The following is a 20,520-nucleotide window of genomic DNA, read 5'->3' as shown; positions in this document are numbered from 1 at the left end:
ATTGGGAGACAGCTTGGCTGATGTGTAATAGCTGTGCTGACAAGGACGCAGATTTTGCTGTTGACATCAGTAGGAAAGGCTGCCATGGAATGCTACCAGTCACCGTGCAGGCTGCGCGGCATGCATGCAGTTGTTTGGACTGCCCGCTGGATCTGTTAGACGCCAATGAGTGGATTGCTGAGATCGAACGAGTTTGAGGCGCCGAACGAGTCGTCACCGAGACAATATCATATGATGCAGAATTTTGAGTGCCAGTGGCGGCAAGCACATGCAAATATTTACTGCTTGAGCTTGTCATGCAAATCATCACACACCACGTTGACTTGCAAGGTCAATTGAGGGAAGGGCTCCAGAGAGATCCTCATTTGGGGGAATCTTTGCATGGGGATCCAAGGCCAACTGCTGGGCCAGCTGTAGATCTCAGCCAAGAAATGCATCTGGGTCGCCTGATCAGGCGATGCAAGCTGAGTCAGCCTGCAAGATCGCTTCGGCGGCGTCAGGGACCCCCCGCTGGGCGATGCTCTTCCGGCTGTCGCAATCAACTGCCGGCACCAACCTTCGAAACGCCGTTCATGGGAGGGCCGATTCTCGTCGCACATGGGTCGGAGGTGCCAGTAGGGAGCGTTCATGGCCTGGTGCTGTGCCCGGCGAGTGGTGTGATGCAGTCAAAACAAGAGGCGAAGGTGTTTGTTGGGGGGCTCAGCTGGGAGACAAGTGACGAAAAGCTGAGGTAGGGGAGCGGATGTGTCACTCTTGTCGCCTGCTTTGCGGCCTGCTGGGGTCTGCGATGGGTCCTTTGTTGCATGGTGAAAGGCGTTGCGTGATCAGAACAACGAAAGGCGTGCCAATCGTGCCTGACATCCGGTTTTGGGCAGGGCCTTCTTTGAGAACTTTGGCACTGTACTGGAGGCGTTTGTCAGCTACGATCGCCACACGGGGCGTCCCAGGGGCTTTGGATTCGTCGTCTTCGAGGATCCAGCGGTGGCAGACAAAGTGGTCTCGCTCCAGCACACCATAGACCGGAGAGAGGTGAGGAGAAACCCTACCACGGCTGCGAGACGAGTGCGGCCTCGTGCGGATGTTGCGAGTTCCGGCAGCAGGCCGCTGTTCTTGGTCCTGCCTGGTGCTACTGCATGCCCTGCGGGCCAGTGGTACCCCTAAAAGTCGCCGGAGGCAGCCTGGCTTCGGTTCTTGGGGAGATGAGGGCAGGCTGGGGAAGATGTTAAGTTCCAAACTTTCGGATGTCCGGGCGCAGGTCGAGGCTAAGAAGGCCGTTCCTAAAGAGGAGCACCCGTCGGGCAGGGTGTTGGACAGCAGCAACCCCCAACGCACGAAGAAGATATTTGTAGGCGGCCTGGCACCCAGCGTGGATGAGAATGTGCTCAAGGGCTACTTTGAGCGTTTTGGGGAGGTGGGGCGCCACCCTGGAGCTGCAGAGACCTTTACAGGAATTTCATCTTGCTAGTGAAGCAGCGTTGGGAGCCTGCCCGTCCAATTTGCTGCAAACCCCAGTCCATCAGATGTTCCCTCTTGGAGGCCCGCTCAGCGATGGCGTTTCTCGTTGGTACAGGTCGAGGATGCGGTGGTGATGTACGACCATGACAACAAGCGACCTCGTGGGTTTGGCTTCATCACGTTCAGCACAGAGGAGGCTGTGGATGGAGTCTTTTCTGGAGGCACGATGCAGACGCTGCATGACAAGCCCATCGAGATCAAGCGAGCGGTGCCCCGCGACCAGATGGGCCCGCAGACGCGAGGGGCGGTTGGGGGCCGAGGATCCTACCTCGCCTCTGTGTCACGCAGCGTGGGAAATCCGCGGCCAATGGGGTTCAGCTTTCCTGGAGCAGGATTCTCCCCCACTGGGCTGTCAGGGCGCGGCTACGTGGGGCTGGGTCTGGGCGGCCTCAACGGCGGCGTGGGGGGACAGGACTTCACAAGAGCCAGCAGCGATATCCTGACACAGATGCTGGCGAACAACACAGCGGGCCTGGCCAATTTGGCCCAGAGCATCTCTCAGGGGCTGGCAGCACAGGGCATGGGGAACGGCGGCAGCCTGGGCCACCAAGGCTTGGGACTGGGGCAGCACAACCTGATGATGGGTAACCAGGCGCAGCAGCAGAATCTGGGCTACTCAGCGCTGTCAGCCCAGATGGGCAGGATGAGCCTGGGCAATGGCTTCCCTCTGGGAGGAGGCCAGCAGCGGAGCAGCGCGCCGGCCGTCAGCCCGACCTCGGCCAGCCTGCGGCAGAACAGCTTGGAAGAGGCCTTCCAGGGGGCCTTCTCGCTGGCGCCAAGCATGGCGGAGCAGCAGCCGCGGCATCTGCAGAGCCCGCAGCATCTGCAGAGCCCCGGGCACCTGCAGCAGAGCCCGGGGCACGGCTCGGCCTTCGCCAACAGCCAGGTCTTCAACCAAGGCTACAGGGACGACGGAGCCGGGCTGGGGACGTCCGCGGTCAGCGTGCTCAGCAGGGACCTGAGTGGCGCCTTCAGTGGAAGCTTCACACCCCACAAGGAGACATCCATGGCCCCTCCGGAGCACCAGTGGAGCATGTCCAGCGTCTGAGGCACCCAGCCCCTGCAACGCAGCACCAGCGAAGCAGCCGGCAGTTTCATGCGCGCGCGCACTGTGATTGCTTAGCGTAGGCCACCATTGAAATCCTGACAGGTCGGGCTGCACTGACTGGACTAGACTGACCCCACCCGCTGTAGCTATAGACGCCACACCAGTATCCAGGGTCCTCGCCAAGTCTTGGCCTACCGACGTGCATTTCAAGTAACCAAGTCTTTGATGTCTCTCGCTGTGTGCCACATGACCTTCTTCTGAGTAGCATGATATGCGTGCTTTGAACGCACATTTAATGGCAGGAGGCAATTTAGCAGAGGGTTGCACAATTGCATGCTGGCTTCTTTCCTAGCAAGTGGCCGCTGTTTTAGGCGCAGCGAGCCATGAAAACGGGCACTTTACCCAAATATGTTGATGATGCCGGGCCGCAATACTTGCAAGGTGCTGTGCGAGTGTGTTTTATTAGCGTTGCAAGATGAAGGGGCTGTCAGGGAGAGAGCCAAGAAACAAGACAAGCAGAGCCGTCCGCGCATGCATAGCGGGTCTGCCTTGAATATGAGGTGTACAGTGTTTCTCCACTTGTCAGTGTTTGATAGCGGTAGCGTTGTGCCTGACCTGCATGCCTTTGCACCAACAAGCAACAAACACACACGGACCCCAGACATGGCATTTTGACTTTGAAGTAGGAGCGGTGAGGCTGCCACACCCGCTGGCTGGCTCCTTTTGGATCGCATTGATTGCTGTGGATTTACAAAGGAGTCCTGTGTCATATCGTGAGTCAGCCCCAGATTTTACCCGATGAATGAAAGTGGCTGCAGCGGCCGACCTAGGCAAGAGTGTCATCGCAAATGTAGAGGAGGGTTGCTTCCCAACAATTATAAATTTTGTGAATGCAGTGAGTAGAGCCAGTCCCCAGTGTGAGCCGCCCTGAGGTGCCCGCTGATCTGTACATGTTGAGTGAGCTGAAGTGGCACGCTTTGCACGCTGTGACTTTGCAGCCGCTGCTGAGCAGAGTGGCCGTCCTTGCTCTGGCGTGAACAGTCCTCTGTGGGTGTAGAGATTTGTCCATTGTGTTGCACTGTGTATTGGTTGAGGCAGACGGTGGCAGGCATGGTGCTTTGTAGGCTGGCAGGCAAGTAGAATTCCATATTTTTTCCCACATTTGCCCTCTTTGCAGGGCTGCAACAAGTGCAGGAGAGGCCCCATATGAGTCTTTGCATGGAATGGTATTCGTGTTGATTGTAGAAACGCCCTGTATCATCAGCTCTGATGAACCAATACTGCCGCCCGATGCTTAGAGCTTTTGGTATTTGCGCACAGCAAGTGTAACAATAAGGACTGGGTGCCTCAAATCATGGGTGCTTATTTGTGCTGTGGTGCAACAATCAACAGGCTGCAGAGGTGTCTAATGGATGATCATGAGCAGCATTAAGACACGGTGTGTGACCACCTAATGAGCAAAACCCAACGCAGCCTGGGGACTCCGGCTGTCTGCCGCATCGCTGCAGGCCCGCAATTGATTCATCTAAGTTTATTTCTCTGACTGTCAGCTGGCTGAGTATGGCAGGTGCTCGGCAGAAAGGCACGGAGTGCAAATTTTAGGGAGCAGGATCCAGAGTTGTCTATAAGATTTAAACGAGGAGAAATGCAAGAACATACAAGGCTGCCTCGCGGTGTACATGCTGTGCTAGTGACATATAAGAATTGCAAAGTGGTCTCTGACCTGGAAGGTTACTAATGTCCTACCACCTGCTCGTTGTTAACACCTGACTTCGTATGAATCTTGCCAGCCCACAATCCCATGGATAGTGCACTGTTCTGAATACTCGGAGTACTCATTCGCACAGCAGAAGGAAGCTAGCACGACGCAGACTGTACAAAAAGAGGTCCTCGGGGAAGCAACGGTGCACTCCTTCAGATATGATGGCGTCTCAGGAAGAGTTGCAGGAAGTCAAGCTGACAGACAGCATCAACTTTGAGGGTGGCGGACTGCTTCCCGGGACATGGCCCGCTGACAGGTTTGCGAGGGTGAGTTCCCCAACTGGCCGTTGGCGGGATGCAGATCATTTGCGGCCGTGAGAGCTTCGCATAGGATATATTTGGAAGGGGACTCATCCCATAGTGCCCAACATAAATATCTCAGATTTAAGGCTTGCTCCTGGAGCGTAGCTCCTTTTCACTTTGCCAGCTACAGCTGGATAGTACGATCTAGGTCTCCTTCAAGTCTGCACAGCAATGCATGGTAGTGATTTACGCAGGCAATTGAGACAAGTAAATTTCTTCTGGTCTCGATTTTCAATGCAACAGAGAGCTGCTCGGAAGACAACACTAAGTAGCCAAGTGTAGATATCAAGATGAAACGACTGTAAACCCTAGTAGAAATGTTTCGCTTTCATTGGGAGTGTATCGGGCTTGCATGTCATCTGAAATTGATGTGATGAAGGTGCATACTGGCAATTTTGTTGCATAACACCTCATTTCGGGACAGAAGACCCCCACATGCATTGAGCAACATGTGTGCTGCCCTGGAGAAGCAGCTCAGCACTGAATGTCATGTATTGGTGAATCCCGCAGCTGCTGCTCAAGAAACAGGACGCACTCCTCAGCAGCGCCTGCCTGGAACCCTCGCCCACTTCTGTGACCTCTCCTTCTGGCAGCATCGCCGCCTACCATGAGCCATCTCAGGTCACATCCAGCGTTGAGGCTTGCTTTCAGACCCTCCGTTTGTCTCATAGCACCATTTGGTCTTCTTCTCTTTCTAGGGAGTCTTGCACCTGTGATTTCAGCCAAAATAGTCCTCTTCTTGCAGGTACGCTTCTGTCAACTGTGCCTGCAGGGCTATTAGGCTACCTTGCAGGGTCCATCCCCGCAAGAGGAGATTATGCACATCATGACTGACCAGACCTCAGAAATACAAAAATTGCTTTCATCTGGGGATCAAAATGGAAAGAGGGGACACAGCCCTTCATGCAAAGAGGCTCAACGCAGGCGCCAAGCAGACCACTCAGTCCTGTGCAGACGCGAGGTGCAAGCATTAAAATAGGCAGCGTGCGAGGCGGCCCACATTACAGTGGTGGAAGGAGCCAGCCTGTCATGCGCACAGGCTCGATGCAGGCGCAGGTGATCAGAGGTGTAGGGTGGAATGTAATCAAGCATGTGACTAATCTACAGGTGGAGGAGTGTGTGCGGGGGCACATGGCATCGCTGGCAGGGGAGCTGCAGAAGATCCTGCAGCATGTGACCGATGAGCTGGCGACAGAAGTCAACCGCGAGCAGCAACACCTCATCCTCATGCAGGACCAGGCACGCCCCTCTAACGGCCTCAATTGTAGTCCACTGGACCCCAAGCCACCGGCTTCACGTCTGAGTGGGGCAGCCTGGCACATGCCATTCATAGCAGGGCTGCAAAGATGATGCCCGGCTTTCTGTGAGGTCCCACGTACAAAAATGTGGAGCTTGCAGAGAGACCAGCCAATCGAGATTGCATAAGTCCAGCATTGTTGTCTTGCAGAGACAATTGTCACCCCTGCACGGGCAAAATGGCATCTGTGCAGTGTTGCTTGTGAACACCTTGGCCACACTTGATAAAATCGCAGAGCCAGCTGCGCATAGTCTGAAGGCTTCCCCATGCAGAGTCAAGGGGCAGTCAGCCAATTGTCGGGCATGTGCGGGGAGAAGCAGATGATGGAATGCCTGCTGGGAGTAAGCTGAGGTGGTGCATCAATCTGGTGGATGCTGACGGGGGTGTGGTGGGTGCCAGGTGGACAAGCTGAGCACAATGCTGCTGCGCGAGCTGCTGGACGTTAGCAAGAGGGCCGAGCAGGAGAAGACCCAGCGCTCCTGCGGCCAGAGGTGTGCCCTACAGCACAGATCTGGCTGAGACTGCAAGCAGCACAACTTGCTTCTCCTGCGGTTTCCAGATTGCAGTGTGGCATTTTTTGCGCGACACCAGCCCTGTTCTACCATGTACATTCCTGGGCTGAGGCAATGCGCGGGGTTCTGCTGCCTTGATGAGAATTATTCAGTAGATCCACATTTGGTTCCTTTCCCAAGTGGAACACTGTTGCATGGATGGCCGCCAGCGCTGTGGCGGGAAAACTTGGGACGTAAGTTTCTGATTTGTTCTTACAGGGCCACAAGGGAGGCACTGGATGAGCTGGCAGCGCGCGTGGAGGAGCAGAGCCGCCAGCTGGAGCAGCAGAATGACCAGCTGCAGGCGCTGCAGGTTACTCCTCTATTTATCTTGCCACACAAACAGAACAGTGCCCTTCCACACCTGTGCATTCTAGGCCCCTAGCCACCTGGTAACGCTTCATGTCATGAGCAGATCATGGACAATACTGCCACGGATGTGCTGTCTGCAGAAACTCTGGCATTATTTTACCAGAATTCCAGAAATTTTTGAAGAGAATGTTCAAATCGCAGGGCCGGGTGGCTGACATGGAGGCGCCGCTGATAGTGCGCATCTTCCGGGGCATCTGGCGCTTGTTTTTCGGCAGTGGCGGCCGCAAGGGGTCCGGCGGGGTGACCGGCAGCGGCAGGGGAAAAGCAGACGCGGAGAGAAAGGCCGCCGCCAAATCTGGCGCGGACGAGGAACCTCTGGCCGAGGAGCGTGCTGCCTTCATGACCCCGGGGCAGCGGCGCGCCAGCCGCGAAGCCGACGCCGAAATATAATTTGGAGCTTCATGGAACGAACTTCTTGAACTCATTCTCCACTGAACATTCATCAACCTCCGGGGGGTTGATGGAGGAACTTCAGGACGACAGTGCAACGCGCTCTGCTTTGTGTATCAATGTGCACAAGCTGCTGGGAAAAGATGAACATCTTGGCGTGGACATGCTGCAGGCTCCACGACTCCAGTCTGGGGGGTTGATGGAGGAAACTGAGGAGAACAGTGCAGCGCGCTCTGCGCTGTGTCTCTCAATATGCGCAAACCTGCCATCAGGAGGAGCTAGCGCAAAAATGCTGCAGCGGCACTTCCCGACGAACAGATGAACTTATTGGGTTGATAATGTCTCGCATGTTTTGGCTAGGGGCGGAGGTGATTTCATTGAGAAACTACTGAGCTGAAGGTGTTTGAGAAGGGGAACAACTACGGGCCTGACTCAGGAAGCATGCGTGTCATTCTGGGACAAGCATATCATAGCGCTAGCGGTACACATGTCACGAGGGTGTGTGCTTTCAATGTGATGTTATAACTCATGCCTTTGTTAGCTTGGGGTGTTTTTGAAGACAGTGTTTTTTGGCGTCGTCTCTTGCACTAGTGGGACCTTGCATGAATAGCTTATGCACGGGGTTGCAGGTAGCCTCATTATGCCAGATCCTTAGGGTGACATGAGTTGTTCGTCAGTACTGCAAACCAGGGTGCCGGCTTAAGAATTGTTGGGTGAGACCACGGGATGCAGAACTGTGAACATGAGTTGTGAAGCAGACCAATTTACAAAAGTGTCCCCGCAGCCATTGACTGTCTATCATCATCATCAATTCAATCCTCCTCCTCAGGAACATCACACAGCTCGACCTCTCGTGTGGCAGGGCAGTACGCAGCAAATGTCCCGTTTGCAAACGACCCCTGCAAACACACGGCACAAATTTTAGCCTTACTGGGGTGACTGAACTTCCTGCACCAACATCCCTTAACCAGCCAAATTACATCTAGAGTCCATCCATTGATTCGTATCACTCTCTGCAGGAGCAACATGTAATGATTCTGTACACATTCTGGACTCAAACCAGCATTTGGCCGGCCCAGCATCAGAACTGCCATTCCAGCACATGACCAATCCCACACTTGTCAATTTGACTGGACAAAGATGTCACCAACTGTCTCAAAGCATGCACATGCACTGGTACAAGTTTCGAGTTTCCGAGATCTATCCATAATTTGATGCCAAACAAATGGTATGAAGTGGCCAGATCAGGCGCCCACCGGATTGAGGCAGACGCATGCGGCGCCGCGCTGATCTGGCGGCAGCGGAGGGAATGCAAACGACGCGCACGGGGCCGGGTCGGCCAGAATGAGGGCGTCCGGCAGGGGATAAAGCGACAGCGCATGGTCGTAGCTGCAGGCATGCACATGCATGTCAGGCCACAACTCTCAGTTTGAAGAGAAAGGTTCTCAAGCAGACCATGACCACTGGGTGGACATAGGTGGACATATGTTCAGAGAAAGGCTTCTCGTGACTTCAGGCAACCCACATTCCTGACTGAATAGAAACCTGCAGCTCTGAGATGCAGGATACTGCCAGGGAGCTTTAAGGGCGCCTAGCGGCCTCAAAGGTTATCTATGATTTTGTGCATTTTACAGACCTGTTGGGAGCCACCTGAGGCTCATTGGCCTTGTGAGCAGTCTTCCACTGCCCATCTTAATATTACTGCTATCATGTTACTGCTGCAGCGCTTACATCAAGAACCTCTTGAATGCGAGTATGACAGAGGATAGAAGATAGAAGAAGAAGCAAGCACACCTCCAGTAGACAGGTTGGGCTTCCAGCGGGACAGGGCACAGGTGGCTCTGCTGCAGCAGCGTCGCGCACAGATGCTCGAACGCAGCATCCGACGAAGCCTCCGCGCCAGTGCCCTCATCTGCGTTCCGCACATGATCTGTGTAAAACGATAAGTGCATGATTTGAAATGGTTGGCGTGCCGGATTTAACTGCTGCATGCACGATGGGGGTTGTTGCAGCCAGCTCATGAGAGTCAAACAAATGGCATTGCCGAGAGAACACCTTCCAGCAGGCAAACACCATGGCAGAATTGCTTCTGGCGGTGCTGTTTGCGGCGTCAATGCAAATTCCGGGGCGATCAGGTCTGGACGCATCATGCATAGTGGCATCACTTCTGCGCGATAGTAAAAGAGAGGGGTAAGTCTGGTGAGGAGGGGATCAAAGGGGAGCTCTCACCGTTGGGCGCGAGAAGACAGAGCTTGCGCATGCGATTCTGAAGATTGTCCCGGAACACCACAATCTCCTGTGCAACAACCACAACTCAAAATCAGTCATCCCCCAATTTGTGATTGATCTGACCCTGCCCAGACCCCCCTCTGATGCAGGTCCCCCCAAGGCTCAGTTTCCTGAGGAAATCCCTATACAGTATACGCATAGGATCAAAGACGGGCATATCCAAATTAATGCGTGCATGAAGGGGCTTTCGATGTTGACTTCATACTCGATACCTCTGGACCCTGGCATCCAGATGTGCCCTCTATCTGCAGCATGTCATCAAATGTCATGTCAATTCAAATGTCATAAACAGGGGTGCAAAAGACAAGCCTGGCTCGGCATCGGGGGAACCAGCAACATGCCATAAGAGGGGGCAGCAGGGACGGCGAGAGCTTGTTTGAGCGCGCATCAAGGACCTCACGGTGCTCAAATTCGTAGTGGTAGAATGGCACAGCAAAGACAGCAAGGGGTTATTTGGGCATGCCTGGTTGAAGTGACGGATGCGGCAGGGGTTTGAGGTGAACAGTGCGGTGGGCAGCTGCTCCCGCAGAGCGCCGATGAGGCTCTCCGGAAGCGGCGGCCGCGGCAGGATCGCCCCCGGACCCGCGTCTCCCAGCCCCGGCACAAACACCAGCCGGCTCTCCGCCTGCATGATCATGCACCAGAGATACTCAACCAGCCACAGAGTGTCCCTGCAGCTTCATGACTGTTGACTGTAGCCCAGGATGTGTTGCGCATGTTTTTGCGGAGCCTGTGGATAGTGTCTGCAGAGTGCAATGATGGATGGGCTTGCATGTGGCAAATGCGGCAGTCTTGGGACATGATCAGTGTACAGTGCCAAGATGACAGCAGGAGATAGCAAACAGGCACATACATTGCCACAATATGCTCCTGTCCGGGCTCAGCTGTCCAGACCAGCATCGGACAGAACCACGTCGCTCATCCATATTTGATCGGGAATTGAAAGCGCACCCTGATGCGTGGGAAGGAGGCCAGTGTTCCTGCGAGGGCGCCAAAGTTGTCCTTCAGCGCGGCGTAATCGGTGGAGGCGGCGTTGCATGAGAAGGACTGGAAGTTGCCCAGCAGCACAAACATGGACGGCACGCGCTCCAACCCCTCAAAGCCTGCGCGCAGCAGCAGTCTGTGCTGCTGGATAACCAATGAAGGATCACAGAATCTGTCAGTCAATGCGTCGGGGTAACGGCATCTGCGAGGTCTGCTAAGTGGCGGCAACTAATACTCAATTGAACAGTTTCTTGCCCGCTGTTCATGCAAACAGACGCATGCCGCTCTGCAGGGGTAAGGTCATGGAGCAAGAGGATAAGAGCCACCACACATTCTCTATGACCTACATACTGACCCGAGTGACCATTGCACGGTGCTTGACACAGAATTCTCGATGGACTTGACACCGCCCACTGCAATGGCACAGAGCCTGGCAATATTCCCAGACATATGATTCAAATGTTTGATGGGAAATTTTCCCCAAGGAGAGGGATGCACCTTCTGGCGACATCCTCAGACACATACATGAGTATGTTTTAAAAGATTCCTCCAAGGAGAGGGATGCACCTTCTAGCACGACGCGCAGCCTATCAAGGGTGGCGGGCTTGTCAAGCCAGAGGTCTGACAGCACCACTATGCGGTCCGCCTCGTCTTCTGCCAGTGCTGCAGCCGCCGCCAGCTGCTCATCCTCACTCGGAGTGCTCCCGCCAAAAAAGTCCAAGTTCTGCAACAGCGGAGGCCGGGTGGGGGATTGAGTGCATGTTTCTAATTTTGTGAAGTCAAATGTGCGCTGTGGTTTCCAGACTTGCAAAGGGGGGTTCTCCAAGCATCACTAGGCTTGGTTGCTGCACGGCACTGGTAGACGAGGGTGCTTTCGCAATTGCGCTTGAAGTTGTTCAATGATCAGAGATTGTGGGTGTCCATTGTGATGGAAAGGCGGGTTCCATGCAGCCCCTTACTTTTGGGCTCACAGGTGCCAAACTTGACCAGCTGGCGGTGCAGGATGCCTACAGTTCTCAACCTGCCAGCAGAGCAGCTTATGGCGAGAATCACTCCCAGGACGAGAGACTTCGCACAGCCGCATGTTGAAACACGCAATGATCTCAATAAGGTTGCGCCGCACCTTGGCGGCGAGGCGGGACTCGCTGCGGAGCTCGACTGGAGGAAAGCCGAGCGCGCGCACTTTGAAGACGCCGCTGTGCTGCAGGACGCCCTCCGCCACAACGATGCAGTTCTCTGCAGCACGCAAGCAAGTCACCGATTACATGACGTCATGACTTCTGACAACCCTGGGCTAAACCCCTGTCAAATCCAGCCAAGATCTCCAACAGTGCAGACAGATGTGCAGCCTGAAGCACCATACGCTGCCCAAGCCCAGGTGTGGCCCTCTGGCTGAAAACCTCCAAACCGCCCCTTCAGCGCCAGGACGTGCAGCCTCCCGCAGACAGTGCGTGCATGCACCAGGGCTTCCGGCATCACGAACACTCCGCAGGCTCTTGTGCAACAAAGGCAAAGGAACTGGAGGCTGAAAATCACCAGTGAAGAAGCCGGAGGTGGTCTGGGCGTCGGAGAGGTCGATGGGGAGCGAGTCGGACATGTCCTCCAGGAAGTAGCGGCCGTCGGTCAGCTGGGAGATGCAGCCCATCACAAACTTGACCTGCCCCACGCAGCCCAGCAGCGCCTTCAGCTCCGTCAGCTGCGCACACACCACACACCCACTCGCTCAGTACTGTTCTGACTGGCACATCATGTGGCCCACTCCGACCAGTCTTTGGAGCTCTTTGGAGCCTTGCTCTGAGCCTTCGATCTCAAAGGGGGCAACAAATGTGACTGTTTCATCTGCTGACTGACGGTTGTTCGTCCCCAGAGCTTCCCAAATAATGTTGTCACAATGCGAATGGAGAGTCAGCTATGGTTTGGCGGATGGCATTGTCGGCTGCATGTATCCATGCGCGTCGCTCAGAGCAGCAGAGAAACCACAATCGCAAACTTCAAAGGATATTGTTAAAGCTGCATCACAAGGCAGATCATACTGCGCGCACCTCCACAAAGTCTCGGGAGTCGGCCTTGATGCCGGCAAAGGCCGGCCGCGAGAAATTTCTGTTGCGCTTGAGGCGCTGCAGCAGCAGGTACATTCTGTCCAGATACATCTGCACCTTCTCCTGCAAAGCCACCCTGCAACGCTCAGAACGCTGCCTGCAATCTAGCCTCAAATTTCCATCTTGTTAGTTTCTGCACTCCTCTGTGGACACTAGATTACTTTTCATTACTACTGCACGCTGTTCCTGCCAAGTGGGGAGGTGCGTCTGCAGACAAGCTACAGATAAAGGACACTGTGAATCCCTGTGCCAGCATATCTTTTCTGCTCAGCTGGCTGCATGGCTGCCTGACACAGATGGGCTTGCGGGATTGGAGATGCAGCCTATTGGATGGGCTGATGCTCACCTCGGAGGAGCCATGCAGGGTGGGCCGGCCCTGGATCTGGTAGAAGACCTTGCGGATGGGGTCATAGCGCAGCTTGGGTGTGTCAAAGGCGCTGATGACCTGCACAGGATCTGTCTTCTCTCCGCTGCCGCACAGGCTGCCTATCACTGTCTGGGCCTGAGCGGCTGTGAGCTTGGTGGACGACGCGCATGCTGTGCAAAGCATACAGAAGATCAGGTCTGTGGGTATCATAATCTGCCTGATGCTTTGTTGCCCTGGTGCAAGGTAGGAGGCGTATGCAACGGCCAGAAGTGAGCACACCTTTTGTGCATGCATCTAGCAGTTGGTAAACGAGGTCCTCTCCACCATTGTTGTCCTCCACAAATGTCACGAAGGCGTTGAGGGCTTCCTTCTCCAGGGTCAGCCCGGCATCAAGGAATGCACTTTGGACAGCCCTCTTTATGGATGCCATTCACTGAATTTACTGCTATCCTTGATCACCACAGATGGTCAATCGTGATACAATGAAGAAAGAATGCTTGCTTCAGCAAAAAATAAATTCTGAAACTTTTAAGTGTCCACTGCAAGTTCCTCGTCCTCAGTAAATCTTTGAGTTACGACCGCTAGTACACATATTAACTTGAAGGATTCCAATCATCCTTCTGCGATTGGCTTCTGTCGCAAAATCGCAATGTATATGACAAGATGATGCTTGAGGTTTCCTTTCGGTTGAGTATAGTGATGCTGCTAAGATCGTGTTCACTTTGATGGAGCTTTCACACCTTTAGATTTTGTTTTGAAGGGTGTAGAGCCATTCAGCTGAATTGACCAGGACACGGCTGTGACACTTCACACCCACGTGCCTCTGCGTGCCGCTTTGCACTCTTTTCCTATTCGTGGCTCGACAGAACCATCACACTCTCTTGTTAAAGGTCTTCATGGTTAAGGAACCTCGAGTTGGTGTTGGTGTTCTGATATTCAGAGGGGAGAATGTTCTTGTTGGCAAAAGGTGCAGTGATGCTCCAAACCCAAACTTTTCTATTTCTGTATACAGTAGATCACTGAACAGTATGACACAATCAAATTAGACGTGTTTCTATGAGCAGGCTAGGAGCCCATGGAAGGGGCGAATTTGCTGTGCCTGGTGGGCATCTGGAGTTTGGAGAATCTTGGGAAGACTGTGCAAAAAGGGAGGTCCTTGAGGAGACAGGACTGCAATTGAGCAATCTGCGCTTCGAGACTGCTGTAAATTCAGTGTTTGGTGACGATGCTCACTATGTGACCATCTTCATGCGTGGCGATGCTGAACAGGTCCGTCCCATTGCACTGCAGAGCTCTCCAAATCATGATCGCCATAATCGTGTAGCCAGCAGCTTCTTTAATTATATAGTAAGTCATCAAGCGGACCCCGCCATAGCCAGACACCGTACCACAGTGTGGACAACCTCAAAGTACTCCTGCACTGTTGAACCCGGGTGCACTGGTGTTCCCAACCTGGCTAGCATGCTGCGCACGGTTCTGACCCGAGGTGAATGGTACTGGGTTGCCACAATGGTAGGTGTGCGTTGGGGTATTGACATGTTTGTGGCGGCGCAGGCAGCACAAGCTGAAGTGTTGGAGCCAGACAAGTGCGAGAACTGGATTTGGGTGCCATGGCGAGACATCCCACAGCCCATATTCCTCCCTCTGCTGCTGCTCCAGAACAGCGGCTATCAGCCTCTTCCAAAGAAAGAAGGAGGCGCGTAATGTCAGGCTGTCAGATGATGCAGCACTCATTGGTCACCATAGACATCAGTCAATCTCAGAATTGAACCTTTACACATTGATGACATTTTTCATCCACTGCCGGTCAAATCTGTCGGCTGGTACTGCTATTGCTACTTTAGCAAGGTCTGCACAGCGGCCATGCCTTGCATTTTCTGATTGGAATGCTAACTCCATCTGTATGATAGTGTTGATGTTTGCCTTTCACGCAAGGCATCATAATGTAAGCTCCCATTGGAAAACCCCAGCGACCAGGTTGACCCACCATGTCTTTATTCCTTTGAATATGTTGTACACGGGATGCAAGTACTGTTCATGTATCCACTACTCCTGCATTGTATGTCACATTGGTACCCCTTATTGAGTCATTTCCAACATGACATCAGCCAAGCTGACACTGTCCAGCACAATCCCCCAACTCCGCCACTTGATCGGCTCTTCCAGGCAGTTAGCCAGAAGCCCTGTCAGTCCCATGCAATTCACAGCCGCGCATGTAAAACCCAGCCGGCCATCGCACTGCGCTCACTCGGGTCTGACGCACTTGCTGGCGTACTTTTGCGCGGCTGTCTTGGCTGCCGCGCTGGCCCATTGGTATGTGAGGGGGCAGTCGTTGAGGCACTCCAGGGGCTCCCAGCTGTCGTGCTCGGCGCTGTAGCCATACCAGCTGATCAGGAACTCCGGCTTAGATGTGCTCAGCTTGCGCGCTGCCATCACCTGACGCACATAAAACTCCCCTTCCTTGATCTCCACTGCCTCATCCTCCTCCTGTACACACCAAAAATATCTTCAGTCCGCCCAATCTAGATAGAAGAGAAAGCCAAGGGCCAACTTGTTATGGCCTGGCCAGATCCAAACCGAGCTGCAGGAACAGTGGCTTGGCTCAAAACAGCGGGCAATCTACCGGATTGATGATGTCATATATGATCAAGCAATTGCCGACATGCGGACCATCTTTAGTTTACTCTGATTTCCATATACATGAACACATGCCCACTCACCGCACCACTGGTACACACTAATAATGTCTTGTGTCCTACTTCCAGATACTGGAATACAAGCCCATAGACCGCAGCCAGCCTGTTCGTGCGGCCATGAGGGAGAAAAAGAAGACAGTTACAGCTCTTTCCAGCCACGAGAGCTTATTCGATGAACTGATTCTGCCCGCATCAGTCATGCAAGGCATTTAAAACTTGTAAATATGGGCACGTCACAAATGATACGCCTCCTGCGAGGCTAAGCCCCGGCATTTCTCGCCATCTTGCATCTCATGCTCCTGCCTGGATGATCATTGGAATTCTCTTCACGGTAATGAGTGATGGCATTGCAACCCACCTCAGCCTCGCTTTCTTCCTCTGGTTCAGCTTCCTTCTTCTTGGCAGGTGCCTTTTCCTTCTTGGGGGCGGCGGCGGCCTTGGCTGCCTTGGCCTTGCCCTCCTGGGCAGCCTTGCGGGCAGGCCTCTTGGGCACATTCTCCTTGCCCTCTGTCTGAGCATTCTGCAGCGCATTGCACTTCTTCATATCCAGATAAATAACCTCCACTTCGGTTGCTGATATTCAATGTCCTGCCCTTGTGTTATGGCAATTTTTGCATAAGGAGCTAGCGCAATACCTGCATTCGATCGACGATGCATGCAATTTCAAGTACTTAAGTGCAATCTTTGTGTTTAAATCTAGTGCGAGCTTCATGATGGTGGGCATACGGTCATGAGGGCCGCATAGCACAGTCACTTGCCTTGGCGCCGCGCTTCCTCTTGGGAGCAGCCGCCGCTGCGCCGTCATCAGCACCCTCCACAGCAGCAGCCTCCGCCTCTCTGTGAGCAATCATCTCCAGGTGAACACCAAACCATTTCAAAGACTGATCAATCATAGGCACACCTCACCCATTTACTTAGGCTCAAAAACTACTCTTTAAGCATGGGGCCTTTATTGGGTCTGCATGAGAGATTGCAGGGATAATTCTGCAGTAAGTTGCGAGGCATAGGAGCAGTGAGAAGGTACCTGTTGGAGTCATCGTTGTCAGCGCCGTCAGCCTCTCCCATGTATTTGTCAGCCACCTCGTCAGCTGCAGCATCTGCTCGCAAAACTCCTCTTAGCACACTGGACTTGAGCCCGCGCAAATGCCCCACCCGCATGGTAGGCCACGTTGAATGCGGCACCCAGCAGCAGCATGCTCTGTGTGTTAGGACACTCAAGCACTGTGCTGAGCTTGACTTGCATCTATTGATAAAGCACAGTAATAAATTGCGAGGTGTGAACGCACTGGGATTAACACCCTGCGCGTGCCATAGGTTTCCATGCAACAATTTCACCTAGTCTGCCATTAGAGGTGTATCTTTGTCAGCACACCAGGTTTGGTAGGTGCTGCTGCAGCCTTCTTCTGGCGCTTGTGCTCTGCCGCCGCAGTCTTGAGGGAGCCTGCCACCTCAGCGATGCGCTTCTTGCGCGCCCTCAGCGCAGCCATCGCGTCCTTGCCAGCCGCTTTGCCTTCCCCTGCAATGCAGATCACCCCTCCCTAACTCAATGTGTGGCACTTCCAAAACAGCTCCCCGGATTCAATTATGTGCAGGGCATGGAATGCATGATGCTTGTTGCTGCTGCATCTGTTGCATCGTCCCTGCGTGCAGGGCCTCTAACAAGGGTTACGCCGGGATTCAGCTAAGAGCATCTGGTTCTGATGACAGCCGACATTGAGGAGGAAGCTAACTGATGTCATTGCTGGCAGATGGGCATTGGCTATCTGGATATATGTGTGCGCTGATGTGGTGCCGGAACCTCCAACAGACTGGAACAAACATGTGCGCCATTTTCAAACAAGGGAGCATGCTCGCACCTGCTGCCTGATCGCCGTCTGGGGAGTCTGCAGGCATTCCTTCCTCTGCGCCCTCCTCATCAGATGCATCCCCGCCCTCCTCCTTGGGCATCTTGGCCAGGAGCGCCTCAAACACTTCCTGCACATCACAATTCACCACGACTCATAAAGTTTCCATCACACCATCCGACTCGCATGATGCCCCTGTTGTGCTTTCCTTCCAAGAAACATCATCACACATGTTCTGTAAGGCAGGTGCAAGTATTGAGGGCATCAATGAGTGAGTCACCTTGGCCGGGACCACCAGGCCCTCAGTCTCAGCAGTCTCGTAATTCTCCGCCCTGCAGCAAAGCTCCAAAAATCAACATCAGCGAAGTTCAAATCTGCATGAGGAGCATGGCGGGATCACAAGGTCTAGGATGGCCATGAAGCACATGGCATTCACATGAAATGTCTGTGAAGCTGCAGGGGGGATGCAGGGGAGAGGGCACCTGTAGGTGTGGATGATGACATAGGTGGGCAGCTCTCCAGCTGGCACATCCGCCGGAATCTCAAACACCACAGTGTCGTTCCAGGTCAATTGCTGAAACAAGTCCACCACACACACAGAAGTGTAAGGCTCCCTCTGGAATATCTTCTGCGTGACCTTATGTGATGGCAGACTGCGCATGCATGACCGGGTGAGGTTACTGGCACGCTGTTTGGGCGAATGGGCAGGAGCTAATGCCCCGGTGCTCAAGTGACAAATCACGGTAGAAGCCCAAGAAGAACATGTGCCGAACCTGGTCGATGGAGAATCCGCGCCAGCCGCCGCTGAGGCCACAGCTGTTGCCGCCACGGACCAGCCAGCGCACGTGCCAGCGGTTCTTGTTCTTCCCGGGGTACTTCTGCGCGCAGCAAAACCAACCCCCTTTTCACACCCCTTCAACCACCAATCAGCCTCCACAATGGGACTGCTGCCCTCTCACATATTACTATCCCAATTGCCATTGACTCCAAGCTCTCAACAAGAGACTCCTCTTTAGAGGGAAAGCTTTGCATTACCGGTATCAAGAAGCTGATATTTCACATGTCATGATATTTTCAGGTGTTGCGGGCAGTGCACCTCGTACTGCCAGCCCTCGGTGTTCTTCCATTCATCGAGGCACTCCAGCTCAATGTCGGCCGTGTGGGAGAAGCGGTACGTGGTGCCCATGTCGACCGGCAGCTGCAGCCAGTAGCCCGAGGACACATTGCTCGGCTGCATCTCCTGTACGCCACCACAGGTGCATGCATGCTGTGAGCTGTGTGACTGACGATTAGTCAGTAATGCGCATGTGTGCATTTTCTGGCAGGCTGATCAAGCAAGACCAGGTTCTAGAATTCTTGGCCTTGTGAGGAGCGCATCTGTTTGCTATGAAGAATACATTTTTAGAGCACAAACCCACTTGTAATCATACAGCACATAACCTTTTCACTTCCCACATGATTTTGACTGAGGCCGGGGGGTTATTGGGTGCAGGGAATGCCCCACCTTGTAAAATCCCCTGCCACTCAGCTCTTCGCATTTGGCCTGTGCCGCCTCTGTGGCCAGCTTGATGGCGGCAGCGCTCTGGATGGGGAAGTTGGGCAGCTTGGCGCCCACAGGCATCCTCCTCTGCCTGTCGCGGGAAAGTGACCGGAGCTTCAATCTTGTAACATGGAGAGCAGGATCATGGGCTCAGCTAGACAATCGGCTTCAAGTTCAGCCTTTGACTGCAGCTGGTCTGCAGGACGCATTGCCTCTGGGCAAGGAAAAGCGTGCAATGATAAGCGCATGCGGCAATATTGAAAGAGCATTTGCAGGTTGATGTGTAAGGATCAGGTGTCCTGTGAGTTGGGTGCGGTGTGGTGCGGCTGAGAAGGAAGGCAACTTACTGTCGGCCGCCTGCCTTTGGCTGCCTTTCAATGCGCTCCAAGCGGTAGTCATCGCTGTAGTTCACTGCCGGCTTGTTCCGCTGCCTGAAATCAGCCATTGCATGAATGAGCTGATTGCAGCACCATGCACTTGATGAAAATTCCTTGATTGCTCCATTTAGGATTGCTCACTCAAGCGTCAAGCGTGAAAGAAGACCACGTGCAGCACTGATCTGCGTGTGCCCTCTTCACTACTTGCCTGTCAGACTGGCGGACAGGCCCGGCGTCAACGTACACCTTCTTGGTCCTTGGCTTGCTGCAAAGCAGAGAGGGTGTCAGACACTGGTGGATAGCCCAGCTTTTTGGACTACTCTTTGATTATGTTCTTTCATCGGCGCTGTTTCGGGACGTCAGAAGGATGGATTAAGCAGATGTAAAGGACAAATATACATACACACGGTTCCCATGGGACAATATAAGCGAAAATCACTCACGCAGGTTTCTTTGCCACGGTGCAAGTCTTGATCAAAGAATCTGCAAGGGCAAATATGCCCATTTCCTGCAAGCATTCACATCAGACACATGATGTTGCTGCTCGAAATTCAAGATCTTGCCACTTCAATTCAATTGATACTGGAAAGATTTGTCTCACGACCATGGAGATTCTGAAGGTGCATATGGTTTACGAATTGTACAAGCTCTGTACGACACATATGCTTTGGATTCGAAAATGCTCTATTACTCCGATTTACATGCAGGATCCCAAAAGGGTGATACAAACCTGCATCCTCTTCTTGTTCTCAGCAATTCTTGCCAGCCTGTCGAGCTCATACTGACACATGCCCTCGTTCTCATCCACCATCTTGAAAAATACAAACTGTTGATCTTGCCTGTACGAATATCTGCGTTCCCACATTTCACAATCTACCGATCAAAGTTCTACATCGACGCCCAGTACATCACTTAAATGATCAACCAAGAGGATTGGCAGCAAATGGCATTAGCGGGAAGACGAACTCCATCAGCTCCGAGTCCAGATTTGGCACCCCTTCATTGCCCTATTTAATATCTTATCAACCTCTTATTTAAGGGAAATGCAAGCCCTCCGAGCCAGCCTACCCGTCGAACTTAATTTCGT

The 20,520-nt window shown here is 53.5% G+C and overlaps 5 protein-coding genes across 5 annotated transcripts; 2 read left to right on the top strand and 3 right to left on the bottom strand.

Annotated features, from left to right (window-relative positions):
• Window positions 1–659: 659 nt before the first annotated feature.
• COCSUDRAFT_8654 (hypothetical protein) lies at window positions 660–1,714 on the top strand (the record flags this gene model as incomplete). Its single annotated transcript, XM_005648184.1, has 4 exons — window positions 660–730; window positions 876–1,029; window positions 1,256–1,411; window positions 1,571–1,714. Coding segments are annotated over 4 exons (525 nt in total), but the record flags the coding sequence as incomplete, so codon positions are not given.
• A 2,772-nt stretch (window positions 1,715–4,486) lies between these two features.
• On the top strand, window positions 4,487–7,237 carry COCSUDRAFT_63222 (hypothetical protein; the record flags this gene model as incomplete). The annotated part of the gene is made up of 6 exons (XM_005648183.1): window positions 4,487–4,591; window positions 5,138–5,248; window positions 5,735–5,824; window positions 6,324–6,415; window positions 6,695–6,788; window positions 6,989–7,237. The coding sequence occupies 6 exons, from the start codon at window positions 4,487–4,489 to the stop codon at window positions 7,235–7,237; spliced, it is 741 nt and encodes a 246-aa protein (XP_005648240.1).
• An 812-nt stretch (window positions 7,238–8,049) lies between these two features.
• On the bottom strand, window positions 8,050–13,406 carry COCSUDRAFT_63221 (DNA polymerase epsilon, subunit B; the record flags this gene model as incomplete). The annotated part of the gene is made up of 12 exons (XM_005648182.1): window positions 8,050–8,136; window positions 8,494–8,626; window positions 9,032–9,149; window positions 9,467–9,533; window positions 9,927–10,151; window positions 10,478–10,629; window positions 11,078–11,234; window positions 11,634–11,746; window positions 12,047–12,206; window positions 12,553–12,672; window positions 12,956–13,146; window positions 13,256–13,406. 12 exons carry the CDS (start codon window positions 13,404–13,406, stop codon window positions 8,050–8,052), a joined length of 1,674 nt encoding a protein of 557 aa, XP_005648239.1.
• A 1,814-nt stretch (window positions 13,407–15,220) lies between these two features.
• COCSUDRAFT_63220 (hypothetical protein) lies at window positions 15,221–16,216 on the bottom strand (the record flags this gene model as incomplete). Its single annotated transcript, XM_005648181.1, has 2 exons — window positions 15,221–15,463; window positions 16,031–16,216. The coding sequence occupies 2 exons, from the start codon at window positions 16,214–16,216 to the stop codon at window positions 15,221–15,223; spliced, it is 429 nt and encodes a 142-aa protein (XP_005648238.1).
• Window positions 16,217–16,400: 184 nt separating this feature from the next.
• Window positions 16,401–19,501, bottom strand: COCSUDRAFT_63219 (hypothetical protein; the record flags this gene model as incomplete). Its single annotated transcript, XM_005648180.1, has 10 exons — window positions 16,401–16,509; window positions 16,697–16,769; window positions 17,045–17,188; window positions 17,529–17,646; window positions 17,797–17,848; window positions 17,999–18,090; window positions 18,290–18,394; window positions 18,613–18,756; window positions 19,021–19,147; window positions 19,404–19,501. The coding sequence occupies 10 exons, from the start codon at window positions 19,499–19,501 to the stop codon at window positions 16,401–16,403; spliced, it is 1,062 nt and encodes a 353-aa protein (XP_005648237.1).
• Between the last annotated feature and the right edge of the window lie 1,019 nt (window positions 19,502–20,520).

Source organism: Coccomyxa subellipsoidea (genome assembly GCF_000258705.1).
Source record: "Coccomyxa subellipsoidea C-169, whole genome shotgun sequence".
Taxonomy (NCBI): Eukaryota; Viridiplantae; Chlorophyta; class Trebouxiophyceae; family Coccomyxaceae; genus Coccomyxa; species Coccomyxa subellipsoidea.
This window is presented reverse-complemented; position numbering and strand designations above follow the sequence as displayed.